The sequence below is a fragment of the Conger conger genome, chromosome 18 (genome assembly GCF_963514075.1).
Source record: "Conger conger chromosome 18, fConCon1.1, whole genome shotgun sequence".
Lineage (NCBI taxonomy): Eukaryota > Metazoa > Chordata > Actinopteri > Anguilliformes > Congridae > Conger > Conger conger.
The window spans coordinates 23663826-23686964 of NC_083777.1; the positions used below are offsets into that span (position 1 = coordinate 23663826).

The 23139-nt window shown below is 49.6% G+C and overlaps 1 protein-coding gene across 1 annotated transcript in view; it reads left to right on the forward strand.

The window, feature by feature from the left end:
- Positions 1-23139, forward strand: part of tjap1 (tight junction associated protein 1 (peripheral)) — a 64063-nt gene that overhangs the window by 31951 nt on the left and 8973 nt on the right. Inside the window, exons 4-7 of the mRNA XM_061228573.1 lie at positions 2102-2276; positions 4887-4915; positions 11686-11847; positions 18002-18068. Coding sequence (XP_061084557.1) covers positions 2139-2276; positions 4887-4915; positions 11686-11847; positions 18002-18068 — 396 coding nt within the window. The 5' untranslated portion in view covers positions 2102-2138. The remainder of the gene's footprint in view (positions 1-2101; positions 2277-4886; positions 4916-11685; positions 11848-18001; positions 18069-23139) is intronic.

Below are 23139 nucleotides of genomic sequence, written 5' to 3' on the forward strand. Positions count from 1 at the left end.
TTTTTTTGTTGCCTCTTAATTATTAAAGAGTGATGTTTGCTCACTGTAGTATACACGCTGGTATTCTATTTTTATGTTGGAACACCTGTACTGGCAATGTTAAGCAATGAAGTTAAACAGACTGTCTGCTCATTGGACAGAGCAATCAAACGGGCACAATGAGAAGTGTGAAGCGATCGTAAATTTACACGGTCAAATTTACACGGCTCCTTCCATCAAATCATTAGCTCTCTGTCCCGTCCTGTTACTTTGGTTTGAGTTTAAGGATAATGTAATTCCCCGGTCATACCTCAGTAGGAACTATGCTGTCTGAGATGTGCGTATTTACACTGGCCTTGTATTGTTTGTACTGCACGAGGATCTGTTAACTGCCATTTTTTACAATACAAGCTGGATAGCAGGGTGAAATCACACTAGTCACTGGGTTCGTCAAAATTGTCTAGGCAACAATCTAAATCCCCTCCACTGAAGCAAAACTGAGAAGTCCAGGTTCACTTTTGTGTTGAGTCTATCAGAGCCTGTCACCGGGTATTTCAGTTAACCCTACGGTTTTTCATTTTTCATGCTCTGGGGGGTGAGGATGGGGCTAATACACCAAAGGATAACCATGAATGTCTTACTTTGGTTGTGAAAGATTCATGGAATCAGCCTCATTAGTAAGGCTACTTATTAAAATGTTTTGCGCATGTGAAATGCATGTATTCACACACACACACACACACACACACACACACACACGCACACACACTCACGTTAATGATTATGTTACACGTAATTATTTTTTGCCCTGATTAGAATCCGGGCACCCCTGTGGCCCATGCCCCTCACGTGTTTCTCCAGCGCATTAGCGGCCATGCAGAAGAAGCATTGATTCTCATTGGCTGTCTGCTGTGCCGAACCCGTGTTTCCACTGCCAGGCAGCAGGAGGCTGGGGGGGGGGGGGGGGGGGGGCTGTAAAAATAGCAGCAGCAGGCCGTCCGTTTGGGAGGGGCACAGGAAGTGTTCGCCGGATCGATGGGCGCCTGCCATTGGCTATCGCTGGGAAACCAATGATGCGTGCCGTTGACTGGAGGCCACTGACCCAAAGTCCGGGTGTCGTTTGGGGGTGGAGGGGTGATTAAAAAAGAGACGTTTGTTTTAATTTGCACACTGTTTTGCTGTTTTCCCCCAATGTTATCTCTGTGGATGCATTGTGGTGACAGTTTATGGCCCAACACAATGACTACATTGGCGTGTGCATTGATCAGAGTCAGAGACAGATCCATGTCTTACTCAGGCTCTGATTTCCTTTAAGTCAACGGAGTTCCTTTGTTTGGGCTGGTGAGTGTGGGTTCAGTGAGTGACCCACTCTCTCTTTAAGACAACCCTCACCCACACACACACAGACACACCCACCCACCCACCCACCCACCCACCCACCCACCCACCCACACACACACACACACACACACACACACACACACACACACACACACACACACACACACACACACACACACACACACACACACACACACACACACACACACACACACACCTCTTCATGGAGCTGCCAGTCAAAGTTGGCTGTAGGTTAACAGTTTTCTCTATTGGAAAAAGTGCGTGTGCTTGTAATCAATCGCTAGCTGGAAGGCATGCTGTCCACCCTCACTCTGACCCCCTGCTGCATACTTGTCCTCTCTCTCTCTCTCTCTCTCTCTCTCTCTCTCTCTCTCCCCCCCCTCTCTCTCTCTCTCTCTCCCCCCTCTCTCTCTCTCCCCCCCCCCTCTCTCTCTCTCTCTCTCTCTCCCCCCCCCCCTCTCTCTCTCTCTCTCTCTCTCCCCCCCCCCCCCCCCTCTCTCTCTCTCTCTCTCTCTCTCTCCCTCCCTCTCCCTCTCTCCCCCTCTCTCCCTGTCTCTGTTGCGGTCATACCGCACGCCATTCTCTCTGGGCGTGCAGTGCAGCATGCGTGTGTGCGGAGGCAGAGCGCGTGTTGAAGGCAGGGTTTGGCGAGTGCGTGACGGTTTTCTGACGGGGCAGTTCCGTGCCGTTGCGGCGCGCAGCGACACAGAGGGGTGCGGGCGCAGGGCTCTGGGGGGCTAACAGCGGCTCTCTCTCGCAGGACTAACGGAGCCGACCGCTCGCCGAACGCCAACGCCATGACCAGCGCCGCGCCCGCCAGGAAGCCGTACCGCAAGGCGCCCCCGCAGCACCGCGAGGTCCGCCACGCCCCGCCCGTGTTCCGCGAGGACCTGACGCCCCCCCCGCCCCCGCCCCCCCAGCAGGAGCCCTGCCAGGTAACGTTCCCCCGCCTCCCAACCCGCGCCGCCCCCCGCCCCCGCAGCCCGCCCGAGCTCTTCTCCTCGTCCTGGTCCCTGCCGTCGGAGGACAGCGAGCTGGACGTGTCCAGCCTGTCCAGCCTGGACCTCGCCGTCCTGCCCCCGCCCCGAATCTTCAGCCACGGCGTGCTGGCCTCCCCCCTCCCCCGCCCCCCAGGGCCCGGCCGCTTCGCCTGCCGCAGCCAGGACCCCCCCACGCCCTGCCCGGCCCCCGGCCCCGACCGCGCTCTGGTCTTCAAGGAGCACGCCGAAATCCTGGCCCCCCGGGACCCCGGCTCGGCACTCCTCTCCCCCCCAAAGGGCATCCTGAAGCAGCCGCCCCACCCCGCCGACCGCCTGCGCAAGTCCAAATCCGCCGAGGTGCTGGGACAGAACCGGGCCTACGACCCTAACCTGAGGAGCCTGTCCCTGGAGCGGGCCCAGGCCTGTTCGCCCCCGGCCGCCCCCGCCTCCCCCCGGCCCGGCTCCGGATCCGCCCAGGCCGCCCGGCAGCTGCAGGTCTTGGAGGAGAAGCTCCGCTTCTCCCACTTCCTGGACGAGATCACCTCCCGGGTCCTGAGCCCCGCCAACATCCAGCTGCTCGGGGGCCGACCTCCCGTCGGCAGGAGGGGGAGGGCCGCCTCCCCGGCCCCCCCGCAGCCCGGCCCCAGGGACCGCCCGAACGAGAGGAGCAGGGCCTGCGAGGAGCCTCCGGAGGCGCCCCGGCCGAATCCCAGTGAGCCGCCCAGGAAGGAGAGGCAGAGGGAGAGGGAGAGCCGCCCCCAAACCTGGCACATCCCCCTACAGCGGGACAGCTCCGACACCGAGCCCCACCCCGAGGTGGAGCAGCACAGGGGGGACGCCTGGAGGGAGGGCGCCAGGCCCAAAACCGAGGGGCCGGCTCATCGCTGGACGGGCGGGGTGGAGCTCCGGGAGGACTACCTCCGCCAACATTACAGAGACCCGCCGGCCAAAGTGGACAGATACACGTACTCTGTCCCCCTCTCTGAGGAGAACCTAACGATAGGACCGCCTTTCTGTGTGTTCTCACACGCCCAGGTATGTACAGGGACAGCGCATCCCCCTCACCCCCCTCCCCCCCCCCCTCCTTTCGCTCTAAATTTTGCTGTGAGCCGTTTCCAGCGAAAGCGGGGATCTGTTATTTTCAAACAAATGCCAGAGCTGTCTCAGGCAGCCTGTTGCCTAGCTACACGACGCAGGCTTCCATTAAAAATAGATGGCCGTTAATCATAATCCAATCTCAATTCAGCCATATTTAAATTTAGGTGGCTAAGTGAAAAATAGCTATTCAGGGCTTAGACATGCCTTAGACGCCTTGTAAAGTTTAATGCTAACAGGAGCATGTGCAGTCTAAAAATATGCTGAAGACTTACTGTGCAAAATCTGATTCAGGTGTAATTGCGGCACATATATAAAAGGCTCTATATAGTCTCAAACTCTTTAAAAGCCACAGTATATTCAGCTAACTGTAGAAAATGCTGTGTAGTCATCGCCTTGGCTTGAAAAGGTGTTGTCAATGTTATGTTCTGTTGTACTGCAGATGTAGGTGATTTCATGGATATATACACTCTGTGACAACTTTATTAGGTATTTAGACTCATCTATGTCAAGATTCAATGTGATGTGTGTTCAGAGATTCTCTTGTGCGTACCACGGTTGTAATGTGTGGTTATTTGAGTTACTGTCAAATTCCTGTCAGCTTGAAGCTGCCCATTCTCTTCTGACCTTTCTCATTAACAAGGCATTTTCGCCCACAGAACTGCCACTCTAAACTCTTGAGACTGTTGTGCGTGAAAAATCCAAGAAGATGAGTCACAAGATATTCAAACCACCCCTTTTGGTGCAAACAATCATTCGACGGTCATGAAAGTCACTTAGATCACATTTCTTCCCCATTCTGACATTTGGTCTAAAAAACAGCTTAACCTCTTGACCATATCTGCACGCTTTTATGCATTTGAGCATTTGTGCCACACGATTGGCTGATGCGGTATTTGCATTAGCGAGCTGGTGCGCAGGTCTCCCTAATAAAGTGCTCGCTGAGTGTATATTTACTCTGTGTGAATGGGTGCAGTGCCGTTTCCTCCATCAGAAAGGCTGTCAGATTGATTTCGCAGCTTTATAAGGCTCGTGGGTATTGATCGCTGCAGCCTGCAGCGCACCGTGTGATATTTTTCTCCGGGATCATATCGGTCTCCGTGGCAGGTTGCCGTGGGATTCCTGATCGTAATGATATGCCGCACGCCTCCCTCGAGTATTTCGGCGTCGGGGAAACGTTGGCGTTTATTCGTCATCTTTCTGACAGTTCGGTGATTCACGTCCCTTTGATTTGCTCTAAGTGTTTGTTGAAGGGCGCCTCGCTGCGCTGTAATGTATAGTCGGCCGGTAAATTAAATATAAGCCCATGTATAATAAAGTACAAATGTTCCGTGCCAGTTTCGTTAACCAGATGCCACGCTGTCTCCCTGAATGTCTTGCGGTGTCTTTCATGTGCTGTTTGCTCATACTAATGCAGATTCTAACTTTTTTTTCCTTTTCTTTTTTTTTTTTTTCTTCTTCTTCTCTTAGGACTCCTTGTGCGACTCTGACAGGATCAAGTAAGTCACTTTCCTCTCTGCGTGCCCTTGTTTGGCTGTTTTGCATTCAGCCGTTCCCCGTTTAGCCCTTTCTGTGATCCCCCAGGGGCCGTTAAATTGTCCCCCGAACATAAATCCCGATTAAAAGAGAAGGCGGCCATTTTACTTTCGCCGCGTGACGTGAGCTTCTTCACGGTCCCGTGTCTCTGCACATGCCCAGTAGCGCTGGAGGTGTCGGGGGGCCCACCTTCGTGTGTGGGTGCACTGTGATCAGTATTTGGTGACTGGGTAGAGCTGGGGGGTGAAGGGGTGGTTCCTGGCAGCCACAAGCCGTATTATGCCAAAGTCCCGGCTGGCACAGTCTATAGACGCTCCCAGACAGACGGCCAATGGGCGGGAAGGGGGTGAAGGCAGCTAAAATAGGAGCTGGGGGGGGGGGGGGGGACGACGACCCCAGACTGGCGTCATGGCGCCGAATCTGTGCCAGCCCCCCCAACCCCCCCACCCCGGTCAGAGCCCGTTCAATAACGGCTACAACCCAGGGGGCTGCACTGTTCCCTGGCTGCCTCACGCCCGTTCTGCTGCTGTGGTTTTTTTAGTTTTTTTTGTTTGTTTGTTTAAATGAAAGCTACAAGTCAGGCCTGATCCCAATTTCACAATCTGAATTAAGGGCTGGTTTCCCTCCGATGTCTGGTCCCGGTACTTTCACTTTCCCCTGGAGTATCAGCGTGCTCCTCCCTTACTTTTTTCTTTTTTTTTCCCCCCCCCATTTGATTTCTTTATTTAAATGCAATCAGCGGTAGCGAGCGATGTGCTCTGCCTGAGAAAACAGAGCCGGTGTTTCCAGGTTGAGATAAATCGTCTTCTCTCCCCAAAAAACGACTTCCAGACGAGTTAGCGGCGCTGTCCGGAGGAACAACGCGCTTCCGTTATCGCGGAAGATAAAGTGCGGTTTCCCGGGGGCTCGTTGTTATGCATTGAACCAGGATTCTCCGCGCCGGAGTCATTCCTCCGCGCCTCTCCCGCGGAATGAACTCCCCCCGTCTGTCTGCCGCCCCGTCCCGGCGTCCCAAAACCCGCCGCTGTTCCAGGACACGCCGCGCATTAATGCTCCCCCCCCCCTCCCCCCCGCCGTCCCGCCCGGCGCCCAGGAAGACCCAAACCTATTAGAGGGCGCAGAGAGGCAGCGGCCGGCCTGACAGCCCCTCTGATGGCCAACGCACACGTGTTTATGTGAGTCATGATGGAAGTCATCAGAGCTGCCTGTCACCCTCCCCCCCCTCCCCCGGCCCTGTGTTCCCAGGGCAATACACGCCGGCTCGCCCCACTGAAAGCGCTGCTGTCACCCGGGCCGGCTAATTGATTGGCCTAGAATGCTGTTTGTGGGTTCTGCGGGCGCGAGTGATTCACGGGGCTGGCGGGGTTCGCGGCTGGCTGGCGGGGGAAGCTGGAGCCTTGCCACAGTCACTCACCCCCCTCCCCACCCCCCTCCCCGACATGAAGCCACACCGCCCCCCCCCCCCCCGTCCTCTGTGCAAAGCAGGGGTCCCCCGTCTGATCCGGGAATGGCCAATGTGGGTACACACAACCTTTTTTTTGTATGAGCCCTGCGATAAGACACCGGATTCTTGATTGAACACCATAGTTAGTTCGGCTGCGTTCTCAACCGTGTTCGAGCGTACGACTCATACTAAATGACCTTTCATCTTCTTTCACTGAAATGCAGTATGCTAAGTGTGCGATTTCGGACGCAGCCCATATCGCTTGAATCGGGTGTCGTAGTGCTGGGCTACAGAAAGCAACTTGCCCCCACACCGGCCGTTTCTGGGTAAGATTGGGGGATACAGTCAGGCATTTAGCAAAAGGTCTTATCCGGAGTGTTAGGGACAGAGCAGGGACAACACCAGCTTATCGATGTCACAGCTTCTGTTAGTGGCCTTCACATCAGCCTGACGTGACAACACAGCATTAAGCGTCAGAGTCAGCGAACGAGGCCAGAGACGTCAATGGAAATATATATACAGGGCTGCTCTGTGACAGGTCTGTAGGTCGGCAAAAAGCCCCAGAACCGATCGAGACGATGACAAATCTGTCCTGATTGATCTGAAATGTCAGCATTGTGATGTATTTCCTGTACGGCTGATTTCAGATAAGTCTTTTCTCTGGGGGTAAGAATTTGAAGTGCAATCATTTGGAAGTTTTTTATTTTTTATTTTGTTGAGCCCTGTTGTAAAGGTTTACATTGATTATCTAGCAGGCACCTTTATTGATCAACGAACCAAGCTACCAAATGAGGAAACTTGCTTTTGGACAAACTTCATAAGCCCAGGGATATTTTTCGTTGTCGCTAAAAAGTCATTTTCGTGGCCTCCGCTGTTCAGGGTCCGCTTCCTGTCTGAACCGTTGGTTAACCGTAATGGCTGTTCGCAGTGTTCTTGCCTCTTCTGTAATCACGCCGTAGTTCATGCGGAGCGTTATGTAAGTGAAATACTTTTATTAAGGTTATTAGAACAGCCCCTCGCGCGTGCTCACATGCTCACACACTGTATATACTGTAGTGAGCCATTCGGCCGAACAATAGGCGGGTCTGTGGCCGTGTGAAAGGAGGCATTGTGCAGCGATTCCCAGGAGATTCCTCTCTCGCGCCGGTGGAGCTGATTTCCTGGCCGTTTGTGAGAGGCTTATACTCCACTGAACACCAGCAATCTCCCCGTCTCCTCCTCCTCCTCCTCCTCCTCCTCCTCCCCCCTCCCCTCTCCCCTCCAAGGGCAATCGATCCTGCTTTTCCTCCTGTTTGGGGCAAAATCACCGCCATCAGCATCATCCATCTCTCTGTCTCTCTGTCTCATACAGCCACTCGCTGTCAGACAACCTTTCCTACAGGCATGACATCCACGTCACTGGACGCACATGCACGCACACATACACACACTTTCTCTCTCCCTCTCTCCCTCTCTCTCCCTCCCCCCCTCTCTTCCTCTCTCTCTCTCTCTCTCTCTCTCTCTCTCTCACCCTCTCTCATGCTTACTCTGTCACACACACACACACACACACACACACACACACACACACACACACACAGAGGTATTTCTGGTTGGTGTATACTCCCTGCTCTTCCTCGGCAGTGTAAAGCACCCTGTCAGTTGGGCTCTGCAGCACAGTGCTACCTGCCCCTCAGTGACCACTCTGCCCCTCTGCACTAGAGTGACAGACCGGGGCCCCTCGGCATCGCAGTGACAGACAGTGGCCCCTCGGCATCGCAGAGACAGACAGGGGCCCCTCTGCACCAGAGTGACAGACAGACTCTCACTGCAGGGTGTCGTGGGGGTCTGACTGATGGATGTGCTGGAACAGCCCTCAGATTGCCCCCAGAGGGTCAAGGGGGTGGGTCATGTGATCAGGCTTGGCAGTGTTAAAGTATTAATAACTGGGGTGAGGCTCAGTTGGTGAAATGTTTTTTTTTTTTTTTTTTTTTTTTTTAATAAACAATATATAATAAAGATTCAGGTTGTTTTGGGCTTTACATGCAATCTGTACAAATTTGCATGAATACATGTACATATACCATTTTATACCAAATGTAATGTACCCATACATTCATATTAAGTATCCCCTTACACGCACAGACACATTTTATATTGTGTTTATGAGTGAGTAACTCATTTCTTCCAAGGAGTAAAACTTCTATTCAACAAGTTGCTGGAAATCATTTTTCCGTTGTAGCGCTGTTAAGAGGTCGCCGAACCGCATTTTTCCTGCGGAACTTTTAAACCTCGGCCCCCACCGCCGCCCCCTCGCCAGACCAGAAGGACAAAGTCTAATGAATGTTAAACTTGAACCTGTGGAAATGCCGCCGCGAGTAAATTGAAAATGTATTTTCCAATTCCGGCCTTTGAATTACTTTGGAGAGCCGCGGTGTATCCATTTTCCCTTATCGCTGTTATTTTTTTTTTTCCCCGATGTGCCTCCTCGTCGTCTCGCGGAGAGCATTTCAATTTGCACCGGCGTCCGCGGCCTTTTAACAGGCCTGAACCAACAGCGTGCCCAGACACCGGTGCCCTGCAAAACTAACCCCCGCTTTTTATTTTTTTAACAGAAATAACCTTGCTTTCGCCATTCACCGCGAAGCAAAATACGGCAACCTCTGCTTTCATGTTGTTTACGCTGTCGTACGTCTCCGTGTTGACGTACTGTAATGGCTCTGTCATTGAACTAGGTGTGGAGCTCTGTACAAGCCTGTAAGGGCTTCGCTCCCACCTTGCACAGATTTGTACTAAAATTTGTGCTAAATAAATAAACGTAACTATTCTTTACCTCTATTTAGGGGGAAGCATTCTATTAATTTACACCAGTCGTCGTGTCCCTACTTAAGCTCCCTGTTCATTACAGCCCGCTCTATATCTGTGGTTTGAGGAGCTCTGTTGCGGTCTCTTAATTGTCTGGGGGAGTGTCTCTGCGCTGGTGCCTAACTGCCAACGACCGGTCCCCGCTCCCTGCTTCCGGGCGTGAGCGGCCCACCCAGTCAGTCCTCAGCAGTTATTTCGCTGTACCCCGAGTCTGCGTTTAAGACTCGCGCTCTCCCCGGGAAGCTAAAACAAAAAGAGGATTAAATAGTAAAATGAAAAATTCAGAGCGTGTATTTATAGAGTAAATAGAGTGTTGCATTTTTAACAGGAGGGAAATGGAGTGCCTTTCCTTTGAGCAGCAGTATGAATCTTTCATGGCTCTCGCCTTCGGTTCGGTGGTGGAAACTGTCGGGAGGGGTGGGTCTCGTGTCGATTAAAGATTTAACATCCGCAAGCAGCCCGGGCAATCGCCCATTGATCTTCATTTGTGCCACACGCAACGGCGTTGGGTCCTTGTTGGGTTCTAAGCCATCGTGGCCCGTCAGCACCCCACCGCGAACCCAAACCCCCCCCCGCCCACACACCCCCACCGACTGAGTGTTCATGTCAACGTCACAGAGATGGACAACACGGGGCGGAGGTTGTCTCCACAATTCAGGGGAACTGATAGATTCTTGGAAACTAGCTTAAAAAAGGACCTTGCATCTTATAAACGGGGGGGGGGGGGACTAAAATGGCCAGAGCGTCAAATGCCGAGGCGTCTTCTGTTGCGGCGATGGTCGTGAAGCTTCCAGAAACATGTCCCCCCCCAAATGAGACCCAGCTGTGAGAAAAGTGCTCAATGTCTAGATCCTTAAGCCAGGAATGTAGCCGTGTCGATGAATAATTTAGACTCTGCCTTTAAAACGGCTGAAGAGTGAATGTAAAATGAGCGGGTGGATGAGGTGATGGCAGTCTGAGAGTCTGCTTACAGAGACGCTACGGAACAGGGGCTGTGTGGGGTCAAGGTTATCACAGTCAAAGCCACTGTCACTGTCACACGCACAGACACGGTCACGCACACGGTCACGCACACGGTCACGCTCACTGTGACACATACTGTCACTGACACTGTCACGGACACAGTTACTGTCGCAGACCTTAGCGGATCGCATCACTAACCGCTGGAGTTGAGTGGAGTTGATGTCCGTTGTTGGAGTCCGTTTCCTGAGTTTTCTGTATCACGTCATTGTGTTTGTGCGGTAGCGCCGTGCGGTTGCTGGTGGAGTCGGTGTAGGAGTGTGATTGCACTGTGGCGGTTGCACAGCGACGGTTGTATCGGTTACACAAGTGCCGGCTGCGCAGTGACTGTTATACGGTGACGATTGCACAGCGATATTGCGGTTGTACGGTTGCGCTAAGTGCCGGTTGCGCTAAGTGCCGGTTGCGCTAAGTGCCGGTTGCGCTAAGTGCCGGTTGCGCTAAGTGCCGGTTGCGCTAAGTGCCGGTTGCGCTAAGTGAGCGGTTGCGCTAAGTGAGCGGTTGCGCTAAGTGAGCGGTTGCGCTAAGTGAGCGGTTGCGCTAAGTGAGCGGTTGCGCTAAGTGAGCGGTTGCGCTAAGTGAGCGGTTGCGCTAAGTGAGCGGTTGCGCTAAGTGAGCGGTTGCGCTAAGTGAGCGGTTGCGCTAAGTGACGGTTGCGCTAAGTGACGGTTGCACTAAGTGAGCGGTTGCGCGGCGACGGTTGCGCTAAGTGCCCGTCGCACGGTGACGGTTGCGTGGCAGCGTTGCGGTTGCGCAGTGCGGTTGCTGGCAGAGGTTGTGTCAGGCAGCAGCTGTCTCCCGCCCCTGTGCAGCTGCTCCGGTCCCCTGAGCGCCCCGGCAGCTGCTCCCATTAAACTCCACCGACGGAGCGGCAATGACACCGCACCGGCAATCACCCGAGTGACAGCTGGTCACAGTCGCGCACACACGCGCACACACACACACCTCCAAACTTTCCACGCGCAACAAAGCACACCGGCTAATTAATTCATAAGGGGAGCCATCAGCTCTTGGCCGGACTTGCCTAGAAAATGTCTTTGTGTATTTGCTTAGGGGCTCTTTTTTCATTTAGAGAACCGCCTCAGCAGTCATGTTCAATATGTTGTGGCTGTGGCTGTAAAAACACAGAACGGGCATTTTAAGTAATGTCTTTATTTATTCATGTATTTCTTTATGGAGATATGTGTGTTTTTTATCTTGGATGGCAGCGAAACTCATTGTGTTAGGCTTGTGTCCCGTTGTCTCCAGAGGTGTTGTAAAAGCACAGAGAAATCGTCTCCTTTCTAGACGAGTTTTCACGGGCCTGCTGGTGTGAAGCGTTTAGAATGTTTTTTGGGGGTGAGAGAGGCTGGCCAGGTGATGGCCGTGTGTGCCCCTCCACCCCCCCGGCCTCATGTCTCCTTCCTCTCCTCTTCACCTGGGCAGGATCCTCCAGCAGCAGAATGAGGACCTGCGCCGGCGCCTCACCCACACCACCCACAAGATGGAGGCCATGGAGACGGAGTTCCAGTCCAGCCGCCATTTCATGCAGGCTGAGATCGGCCGCTCCAAGGACGACCTGGAGAAGATGAGGGACAAGTTTCGGAGGTGAGACCCGCCCGTCCCGACTCCTGGATGGAGTCACCTGAATGGCCGCACTCTGGGTCCACCATATTGTCATATAAATGGTAAATTGTTTTTGGGCCCTTGAGCAAGGCCCTTAACCCTGAATTGCTCCAGGGCAGGATTGTCTCCTGCTTAGTCTAATCAACTGTACGTCGCTCTGGATAAGAGCGTCTGCCCAATGCCAATAATGTAATGTAATGTAAATGGTTGGCATTTATATAGGGCCTTTATCCAAAGCGCTGCACAATTGATGCTTCTCCATTCACCCATTCATACACACACTCACATGCCAACGGCGGTTGGCTGCCATGCAAGGCACCAATCAGCTCCTCAGGACCATTTTTGGTCAGGGATGCTGCGACACACTCAGGATGGGATCGAACCAGCCACCTTCTGACTACCAGACAATGTTCTGTCATAGACTACGTTCCTTGTTCTTGTTGATCCCACTGGCCGTCTATCTGACAACCCACCTACAGTACTGCCCACAAGACCAGCTGTGCAGGTCCCTCCTGCCACTGCTGATTCAGCTGTAGCACCAACCTGTCTCCTTGCCTGACAGTGCCACCCATTGGTGTTCCTGCCATCCCTCTACTTCATCTCTGCTTCAACTTTTTAATTGGATGTTTATGTACTTTTGTTCATCTATTTGTATTTAAAACCATTCTTTCAACAAACCAGTGTTGACCAGCAGCAGATGGGTTCCCCTACTGAGTCAGGTTCTGCTCACAGTTTCTTCCTGTTAGCCCAGGAGTTTTTCCTTGTCACTTGTTGCCCTTGCTTTGTGACAAAGGCCCTTTGTTAAAATTAAAAAATTGATTGATTGATTGATTGATTTGAAGACAGGCAGCTTGGGGGTTTGATGACATTTTTATCATTTTTGTCATATTTTTATTTTTATTTTCCAGACTTATATGGCATTATTGGGGTGTAAATTATGCATTCATTGTGTTTACGTGGTCATTTAGGACACTTTTATAAAGTTGGGTACTTTGAATCCTACGCTCGTACGAGAAATTTCCGATAATGAAAATGTTCTTGCATGAGGCCCATTGTTCCCTCCGGCACTGAACATTGGATGAGCACAATGTTTTTTATTTTCTTTGTGCTGAAGAGTTAACGATGATGTGCTGCTCTGCCTAATCCTTCTATTTGTGGTCTCTTGGACTTTTTATTTTTGGCTAGTAATATTGTTAATTAAAAAAAAAAAAAAAAAAAAAAAAAAAGCTTTTTCATTTCCGCATGTGAAATTAAATTTCTTTCTTTTTTTCCAAGACCTGTGAGATGAGAGATGCCTTCCTGAACAATCCCGTTTTAATGAGTTGGATCAAAGTGCTTAATTAATGAGATCTTTCGGTCTGTTTATCCATCCAGCTGTTTCTTTAAATCTGTCAGTCTGAGAGCTTGTGATGCTGTCCCATTGGGGGAGAGGGGGAGGGGGGGGGTTCTGTCCATGCGTAGAGATGACGAACACAACCTGGAGGATCACACTTCCCTTTGCTTTTGTTAGCGGTTCTCCCGCAATGCAGACGCTAAATGAAAGCGGCCTGCAGCCTAGTGGTTAAGGTGCATGACTGGGGCCCGCAAGGTCGGTGGTTCGATCCCCGGTGTAGCCACAATAAGATCCGCACAGCCGTTGGGCCCTTGAGCAAGGCCCTTAACCCTGCATTGCTCCAGGGGAGGATTGTCTCCTGCTTAGTCTAATCAGCTGTACGTCGCTCTGGATAAGAGCGTCTACCAAATGCCATTAATGTAAAAAAAAAAGCAAGTGGACGACCTGCTGTTCATCAATGGAATGTAAACCTGCCAACGGGTCATGTTCTCCCTCTCGCTGAGCTCTCTAATTGGTCTAACTAGATCTGGAGCCTCGGCTGATCCAGGCGGACACCGACGTGGTGCTAACCCGGGTTTCGCGGCGGGGGTTGGTTTTACGCAGGGGTGTTGTTAATAAGGCGCGGTGTTAGTGCCCTGGGACCGGTCGATTAACTCACCATCCCACCGCTCATTAGCGCTGCTGGTTTCCCAGGTCTTTCCCCCAAACGAGCTGCAGCTCGGTGAGGGCGTCTTAGCGGGATTCCTCGGCGGTTAATAACACCGCAGGAAGGGCGGGCGCATCGTCTTCACACCCTCCCGTAGTGGTCGAGTGTGACTCATCTGTAACCGTGACGGGGCTCTGGGTTTTTTTTGGGAGGGGGGGGAACCCGGCTGCACCCTCACACTTGTAATTGGATCTGACCGCAGTCGTGCTGTGCTGGGTTTAGTTCTGCCCGGTTCTGTTGTGGCTGTCTGCCGGCCCTGAGCCTCCTCATTCACAGATCTGCTCTTCTTCTCTGAATCCACCCCCCCCCCCCCTCCCGCACTATGAGTCATGTGATACTGGCAAGGCATCATCTCAGGAAGGCCGAGATTCTTCTGTTTGTGTGTCTTAAGTCTCCCCCCCTACACCCCCACCCCCCACCCGTCCTTCCAACAAAGAAATTATAGCGGACCTGGTTCAATTCTCAAACAACTAAAGCTGCTTTGACAGCAGGGACCGGGATCACCGTTAAAACCAATTAAAATTGTTTGCTGTTGCGCTGCGTTCATTTGCTTGTATAATTGCGGATAGGTTAAGAAGCAACAAAATGACAAGCTGTTTCGCTTAATCCTGTTTGTTTGGGTTTTTTTAATTTTTTTTTTTTTTAACAATGCTGATGGCATTGAAAGGCTTATTTTACTAACAAAGTTAAAGTCCTTAATGTGACGTGTGCGTTATAGTTCACTTATTTCCTCTTTTTGTCTGTGATGAAGGATATCTTCCATACAGAGGTTTCTGTTATTATGCCTCCGTAGATTGTACTGACTATAAAAAAAATTTTTTTTTAAGTTTAATGTCATTGCAACTGCAACTGTTTCATATGGCATAGCAACTGCAATCAAGGGAAATGCGCCATGATATACAAATATACATCTATAGAAACATAAACTGGCCATGTAAACATAATGTTGTATAAATGTATTTGTATATTTTCTGAAATGGCCCACACAGTTTTAGTTGCGATAAAGGATATGCTTGAAATAATTCCAGAAGCTTCTGAGAACCGGCTGGCTCTCACTGGCTGGCATTGGGACATTCATGTTTCATGATTAAAAAATAAAAATAAAATCAGGTAACTCCACTAAAACTGAAATGTTATTTTGAAAATGCAGAAATTGACTCTTTCTCTGACAAACCTTCGATTCATCTGGTTTGTCAGGAACCATAAAAATAAAACCGTGGCATTCAGAATGTCTGAAGAAGACTTTTTGGACTGAACTGAACTGGGTGAAACGGGGACGCCTGATTGGTGCTGACGCCCGGTGCCAGCAGAACAGATACTTGCACGGCGCAGTGCTTTTAGCATGAGAGCTGCTCTTCCATTAGCAGCTCCCTGCCAGTCCGAGCTGGGACCCAATTGTAATCAGACTTGTTTATCTGCAGTCAAGCGTTAGCCTTATCTGTATTGCACAGAGTGGACACTCCGCTTCAGATCGGTTTAGTTCGGTCCCGTTGAAAGCATACAAATTAATTTAACATGGAATTTGCGTTGTTGACTAGGTTTGGCTGTGCTGGGGTGTTCTAATGGCTTTAGAAAAACTCTAAAAATATATATTATTGTACCGTGGCTAGTCCTTAATTAAGAGCTGTGTATGAATCATGTCATATCTAAGTCTACTTACGGATGTTAGAGACCAGCCACTGTACAATAAAAAGGTCATTTTAGCCCAAGAACCGCCAGCTCGCATTATGCTCAGTCTCGACAGACTTGATTTAATTTGCATCAGACTGTGAATGTATTCAATTTGACTGTTTTGTGTGATCATTAAACGGTGGTAATTATTGTGCAGATTCCACATTGCATTACAACAGTGGATGAATATTTTCGACACAAGCAGTTATTAAGCTGGAGGCTTATGATTCCAAACTCAGCGGGCGATGGCATGGCTTTTTCTTTTTTCTTTTTTGTTGAAAAACGAAGCGAGGGAAAAAAAAAAAACAAACCTGCCAGACGGCAGACTGTATTGATCAGCCGGGATGTATAACTGAGATGAGTCAGAATACGGAACCGCCATTAATAGTTCTGTGCCTGGTAAGTGAATTTTTCACACAACCCAGCGGCTTCTGTAAACATCAATTGCATGTTGATATGATCGGTAAAAGAAATCCATAAAAAAACCTTGCATTCTCAAGCAAGGGCCGTGAACAGAATTGTCTCTGGTCGCTGTTCTTCGGGGGCATCTGACATTCCTGAACTAAGTAGGCCAAATTACACAGGATTATATTGGCAAGTTGGGAGAGTGGATTCTGTATGTTTTGGAATCTCTTTGCAATAAATCTAAATAACGTTGAATGCTTTTGAAATTAAATTAAATTGTTGGCTCAGATTTATTTCTGCTGAGTATAGCATAAAAGTGCTTTAAAATGCTGTTTCGTGTAGTTGTAGCTGAGTTCAGGGACAGGTGTAATGCTGCTCAGTCAATCAACTGGCCAGTTAGCCGAAGGCTACAGTCGACGTCGTATAATGATGCGAGTGTGGTCAGATTGTCAGATGTATGCTGCAAAGCGAGTTAGCTGTAAAGCTTGGGACCGATGCAAAGAAATGTTTGTTCGAGAACATTAGAAAATGCCATAACTAAATGCACTTTAGTGAATCGGCGATCGGTTGAAATAGAACACTGGCAAGTAAATTGTACCCCGAGTCCATCAACGGCTGCCCTTTAATTTTGAAATACAGCTGGGCTTAATGGTTTCCGCACAGCGGGATTGTCCTTGCCCTCATGTCATCTTTTGAATTCGCTCGTGTTGAAGGCGATGTCCCTCTTCCAACCGAGTTCTCTGATTGGTGCAAATCGCTTTCCCGTACTACTACTACTGGGGTAATAATCAAACTAGTTTTAAATTGAATTGTGCCCCCTTGCATTTTAACGACATGCGTTTATCAATCGTACCGTATTTGACAACTTGCTCCCTGGTTTGTCATCTTCATATCAGTGGGGGAGATAATGGCTGTTTAAATGGGGGGGGGGGGGGGGGGGGTCAGCTCATCTAATGGAAGCCACTTACGTAGCGAGATCGGTTTTCGGTCGCTGAGCTCAGCGGAGGAAAAAAGGACTTCGCTACGCCTGGGCGATTGAGCAGGCAATAATGAAAACGTATTTGCGGTCGGCGGTGGCGATTGTGTCACCAGCCCTCGCCATTTGCGCAAAAATTGTGTCCCTTCCGGCTATCATCTCCGTACACCGTGTGTAAAGGTATATGCACAATTCTGGAGTTAAGCGCCGCGGAATATTGCTTCGCCCGCTCAAGCTTTTCACTGTCAGCTTTTATTCAATTACGGAAGATATATTCTGCCAATTACAGAGCTTTAGACGGAATAGGCAGTAAAGGATATTGTCCTGATCAAAATGGGTTTTTGTCTTTTTAATTTATCCTGCTTTAAAGGCCATAGCAGGTGTTAAATTCGCTACCTGTTGAAAAAAGAAAATCACATTTTGATGACATAATCTTACAAGGGATCATTTCTACCGAGCCAGTGTAACAAATCAATATTACAATTGTGAAGTAATAATGATAACAGTAATGCAGATGTTGTTGCTGTTGATGCTAAAGCATCTAAATAAGGTGGTAATTATTGTAGTTTAGCTAATATAATGCCTAGCATTGTAAAAAAATAATAATAAATGTAAAAATGATTTTTTTCTTCTTTTAAAAAAAAAAAATGGTCCTGATAAATTTCACCCTCGTAGCTTTATGTGGTTTCCTATGTGGGCGTTTTCGATCTAAAAGGTACAGTAGGTATGATTTTTGTGTTAAAACATTGTTACAAGACCATTGTAAATCCCTTCCAATCATTGAAAAAGGCTCACTTGACATGTTGACTCACCCTCTGCCTGTGTTTATAGTCCTTAAATTTGGGTTGCAAAATAGACATTTGACAGGCCAGCACTCTGTACCAAGCCACGGCCAATAGCGTTTCAACGTCAGCGTGTTCACAGAGAAGGGGTGGGATAAACAGGGTTGTGGTTTGAGCGTGTTTGTTGCTGCAATTCTTCTCTTGAATTTAGAAGTCAGAAATTACCTGTTTTACATTTAAGATGTCTCCTGCTCTTTCCTCAGATTGCAGAACAGCTACACTGCCTCACAGAGAGCCAACCAGGACCTGGAGGAGAAGCTACACGCCCTGGTAAACTCTTCCTGCTCCCCCGCACAAGTGTGCTACATCAATCATAACATTTCATGTATGCTTTTTTCAAAATCCAGCCTGTACACGGTTAGTGTAATTTCTAATCCTTGTTAAGGGGCTTTCCCCCCCCCCCCCCCCTTTTTTTTTTTTTTTTTTTTGGGCATATTGCTACTAACCCTAAACATTTACCGGTGCGAGAAAATTGAGAGTATGTATCTCCCACAGTGTCGCACCAGGAAAGCGCTTATGAGTCGTAGCATTCAGCCAGATCACGAGGAGACCGCTTTCAGATCGCTGGGTAGACGAGGCACTGCTGCTACTTTTTTCTAAAAAAATTTTAATTTTTATGAAACTGCTGATGGACATTTGATTTTTCTTTTTTAAATTTTTTTTTTTTTAGTTCGCACCCTCCCCCGGTGAATGTCTGTGAGAATGTTCCCCGAGTGTCATGTTCCCCCTCCGTATGTTCACCGCTCCCAGCCACAGGCACACGCCGGCCCTGTGTCGCTGCCGGTTCGGCTGGACGCTTCCCATCTGTTTTCAGGTCACGAGAGAAAATCGGTTACGGGGTGGATTGTGTAACGTGGTGCGTGCCCCCTGATATTCTGCCACGCACCCCCCCCCGTCCCCGTCCCCGTCCCCCGCCCGCCCTCGTTTTGTTATTGCCCCTCATTCAGTGTAGGCATTGCGCATGCTGGCCCTCTGCAGTACTGAGGGGGAGGGGGGGGGGGTGTCACCAATGCACCCCACCCCCACCCCCACACACACACACACACACACACACACACACACACACACACACACCCCGGACCCCAGCCCCTCACCCACAGACTGACGTGCTGATATACTCCTGGGCAGCGTTAACCCGCCATTAAATTGATAAAATGCAATCTGTTAAAACTGAGAGGTGATTTATGATCGTTTTCCCTCTGAGTGGCGTGCAGGGGTTGATTGGAGGCCAGTCGTTAACAGCGGGGCTGTCATGACGCGGTCTCGCCAGCAGTGGCCGCTGTTGTGGGACCGACATACTTTGTGTGAGGAGGCCAATGTTGAATCTGTTATATTTTTTCGCCCAAGGTACTTTCCGTCCCTCAGGGACTCCTGGAAAGCAGCTGCTGCCTTCGAAATGGCAAACAGTAGGTCAGCTCAGACAACCACATCTGATGTGTGCATACTTATTTGCCAGCAGTTTTGCAAATCAGTTTGTATCTATGTTACTGAGCTAGCTAGTTAGCTCATCTGTCGCTATTAGTTCTCTCATTCTGAAAGCCGCTGCCTTCCAGGCATCACTGAGGGAAAGAGGGAACTTTGGGCTTATTTTTCCAATTTTTTCCTATTTATTTATTTATAAATACACCACCTTAACGGTGGTCCAAACCGCTCCTTGGCCAAAGTTTAGCCTGGTTATGAATGTGTGTCCCTGGGGAGATGTCCACCCACGCAGCCTCTCCCCCAGAGAGAGGCCATTTTGTTTATATAGATGGTGCCGTCACGCACTGACCTGCGGTCAGTTGCACTGTTATTGTGAAGAATGTTCCGGGCTGCGCCGGCTGCTCCTGGATCCGGTCTCTCCGCCTGCCAGACAAGGGCACAGTCCATTACTGTTTGACGGCGCACTTCTATTACAGCTACTTCCACAGCGGATATTGGTTATCATAGGGGGTTTTTTTACGAGGCTAATCTTATTTCTGTCCACTCAGCTGCTTCGGAGAAGCTCAGTTATCATTTATTTCCTCCTCTCCCCCGTTCAGTCTGTCCGGTGCCTTTCCGTACCCATGGCCTAATTGTGCCGCAAGGCGATTTGAGGGTTTTTTGTGTTTTTCAGCAAAGGGCATGGGGGATATGATAGATTATTCCAACCTACATTTTTCAATTTTTACGTCATTTTTTTTTCTATTTTTTTTTTCAGGCATTATTTTTGCCTCCTGACAGGCCTGGTGCACGTGCCAACCTTTTCATCGATACTTCCCTTTTTTTCCCAAAAAAGGAAGCAGAGCTTCCTGGGTTTATGTATTTCAGTGAATTGAGTTTCACCGTTTCTCTACTGATGAGCAATGTGCTCATCTTTCTGCTGACTCAGTTGTCCCTCCCCAATGAAAACGCTCTCGCGTGTCTGTTTCCATCACTCTTATTAACCTTATGTCTTTCTCTTTACCGAAACATTTGCTTTTCTTATGAAGTGGCCGTCTGATCGATGAGGCCCGTTTGCTCTTGAAATCGTACGGCGCTCAGGGAGCTTGGAGCTCACGTTACCTCCCATCCACGTGTCCGTGTCTTCATCTGCGCAGACTTCCCTGATCAATGTGATTACATCATCATCATCATCATCATCCTGTCTCTCCATGTCTCTTCCAGGCTCTCCATTGGACACTCCTCTCCTCCTCTGCTTCCACAGCCAATAGGCAGCGAACATAAACCCAGAGCCCCGCCCCCTCCCTCCACATCGATTAGCCAGCAAGCCCACAAACCTATAGCGGCCATCGTCAATGGAAACCCCCCCCCCTCCCCTTAATTAATATTGACATTATCTACAAATAGGCCTTCTTGGAGGAGATTGCCTTTTTATTGTAGGTAATCTCTTTCCATAAAAATTTTTAGGAGACCTTCAGTCATTGTCTTTCAGCGAGGCGTGGAAATGCTGTCGTTAACAGCCTCAGGCCTGATTTATACTCGTCGTGCGACCTTTGCGACAAGTGTCAGATGACGAAAATGGCGCATTTTCAACTGGAAAAAAAGCAAAGTATGACACCTGTACTATTTTATGTGGCAGACAGTCATACTTTGTCGCACAGTGTTGATTGGACAGCCAGACGGAACACTGGAATTCATTGTCATAGGTAGGCTACGCCAGGCTCCACTGTGTTTATAAAATAAAAAAAACATCAGCTGTTTGGCCTCTTGTTACCAGAGACAACAGAACCGTTATTAAGTGTAAATGCCAAACGTTGTGCGACACTCACATTTTTGTCATATGACACTGGTCGCAAGGGTCGTACGACGAGTTTAAATCAGGCTGCACTGTCTAGGTAACTCAGGTGACCATTCGCAGGCAGCTTGTCCTAGAGTGTGTATAATTCAGTTTGACTTATTGAGATTGTTTTTAATTCTAATTTACTTTAATGACATTTTTGTGTAATATCTTTCTATGTCTTATGTAAAGTGCTTTGGGTTGCCTTGTGTATGAAAATGTGAAGAAATTTAGATTCCCCAACTGCACTTTTCCCGAAGCGCAGAATATTTAATTCTGTGACTTACTAGACTAAAAATGTGTTTACCAACTGTGCTGGTTGCCTTGTCAGGTCAGGGGTGTGTTGACACATTGTATTGTTGTAAAAGTGCGAGCTTTGATCTCTGAGCCTAATATTGACGTAGACTTAACAGTGCTGACCGGAGGAGGAACTCAGCGTAGCGATCAGGAATTCCGATCCTTTGTTCTTTCCCAGACGGGACTCGGCTCTCGATGTTAACCTTTGGCAGGTTGGCCCATGGGACCTGGAGCCTTTCACTTCATGATGTGTGTTTTGTGTTCTTACCATTGGTCTCTCTCTCTCTCTCTCTCTCCCTCTCTCCCTCCCTCCCTATCTCTCTTTCTCTCTCTCTCTCGCTCTCTTTCTCATTCCATTTCCCTCATGCTGCTCCATGCTGCCGTCATCTCACCAGGCCGCTGTCAGTCAAACCTGGGTCTATGCAGTTGCGTTGGAATTCTTCTTCTTTTTTTTTTCCTCCCCCCCTCTCTCTCTGTTTATCGTCGTCCTCCTCCAAATATGCAAAGACCCCCTTTTATCGGTGTTGTCGATTTCATTTCCATACCGCATTTCATTACCGTGCCTGAGAAACGCATCCCTGCTCCCCTGTCCCTCCAGCTGTGCTTTCTAGCCTCTGTCTCTGTGATTGTGTGCTTTGCATGCAGTTGGAGCTGGCTGTCGCCCTGTAGATGTTTGCTGAGTAGAACCAGGCCAACTTTAACCCCCCTGGCCCCTGAACCCCCCCCCTCTCCCCTCCAATTACGCACTCCTCCCAATTATCCCGCATCGAAGGAACAAAGCTCTGTCGATCAGCCGGGGTTTAATGACTCCAGTCTAACCCGCGCGAAGAGGGACTGAATTGCACTGAAGTGCCAGCCCCTCTCATCCCCCTCCATTCAACAGCTTCCGTAAAGATAATTGGTTAATTATCAATGTGGCAAACAGAGTGCGAGAGTGCCTCTCTCTGTCTCGCACGCGCACACTCAAACACACTCGCATGCAGGGCTCAGTGTTGTCTAAAAAGGCAGAATTTATTTAGAAAAATAATTGATAGCTGCAGCCCGTTATATCTAATAAGGAGTATATAATTACATTTATAATTAAACTAAATCGATAGCTGCTGCCCTTTATATATATATATATATATACACTCAGTGATCACTTTATTAGGTAGACCTGCGCACCAGCTTGTTAATGCAAATATTTAATCAGCCAATCATGTGGAAGCTACTAAATGCATAAAAGCATGCAGACGTGGTCAAGCGGTTCAGCTGTTTTTCAGACCAGATGTCAGAATGGGGAAGAAATGTGATCTAAGTCACTGACCGTGGAATGATTGTTGGTGCCAGACGGGGTGGTTTGAGTATCTCAGAAACCGCTTATCTCCTGGGATTTTCACGCACAACGGTCTCTAGAGTTTGCAGAGAATGGTGCGGAAAACCAAAATGCATTCGGTGCGCAGCGGTAGCATTCGTAGCGCTGCCTCCACGGTCGCCCTGACACGGGCAGAGCAGACCCGGCCTTATTGCACGCATCTCCCCTCGTATGCCTACGCCGGATAGACCTCGCCGAGGCTGACATCGCCGCTAACGAGAGTTCAGCAGCTGTAAAACTTCCCCTTGAAGTGCGCTGCTCTCCGCCTCTCCCCCGTCTTTAATGAGCGCGGGAGGCGCGCGCGGCGCATGCTAATGCCCGCTCTGCGTCCGCGCGCGCTCCTCCGCCGCCCGGCGGCATCTGGAGCCGCTCCGCGCCCTTAATTGCGATGGAATTCCTCCAGCTCTGGGATCTTGGGATTATTTGCACTACATTGTGGAGAAAGCGGAGGA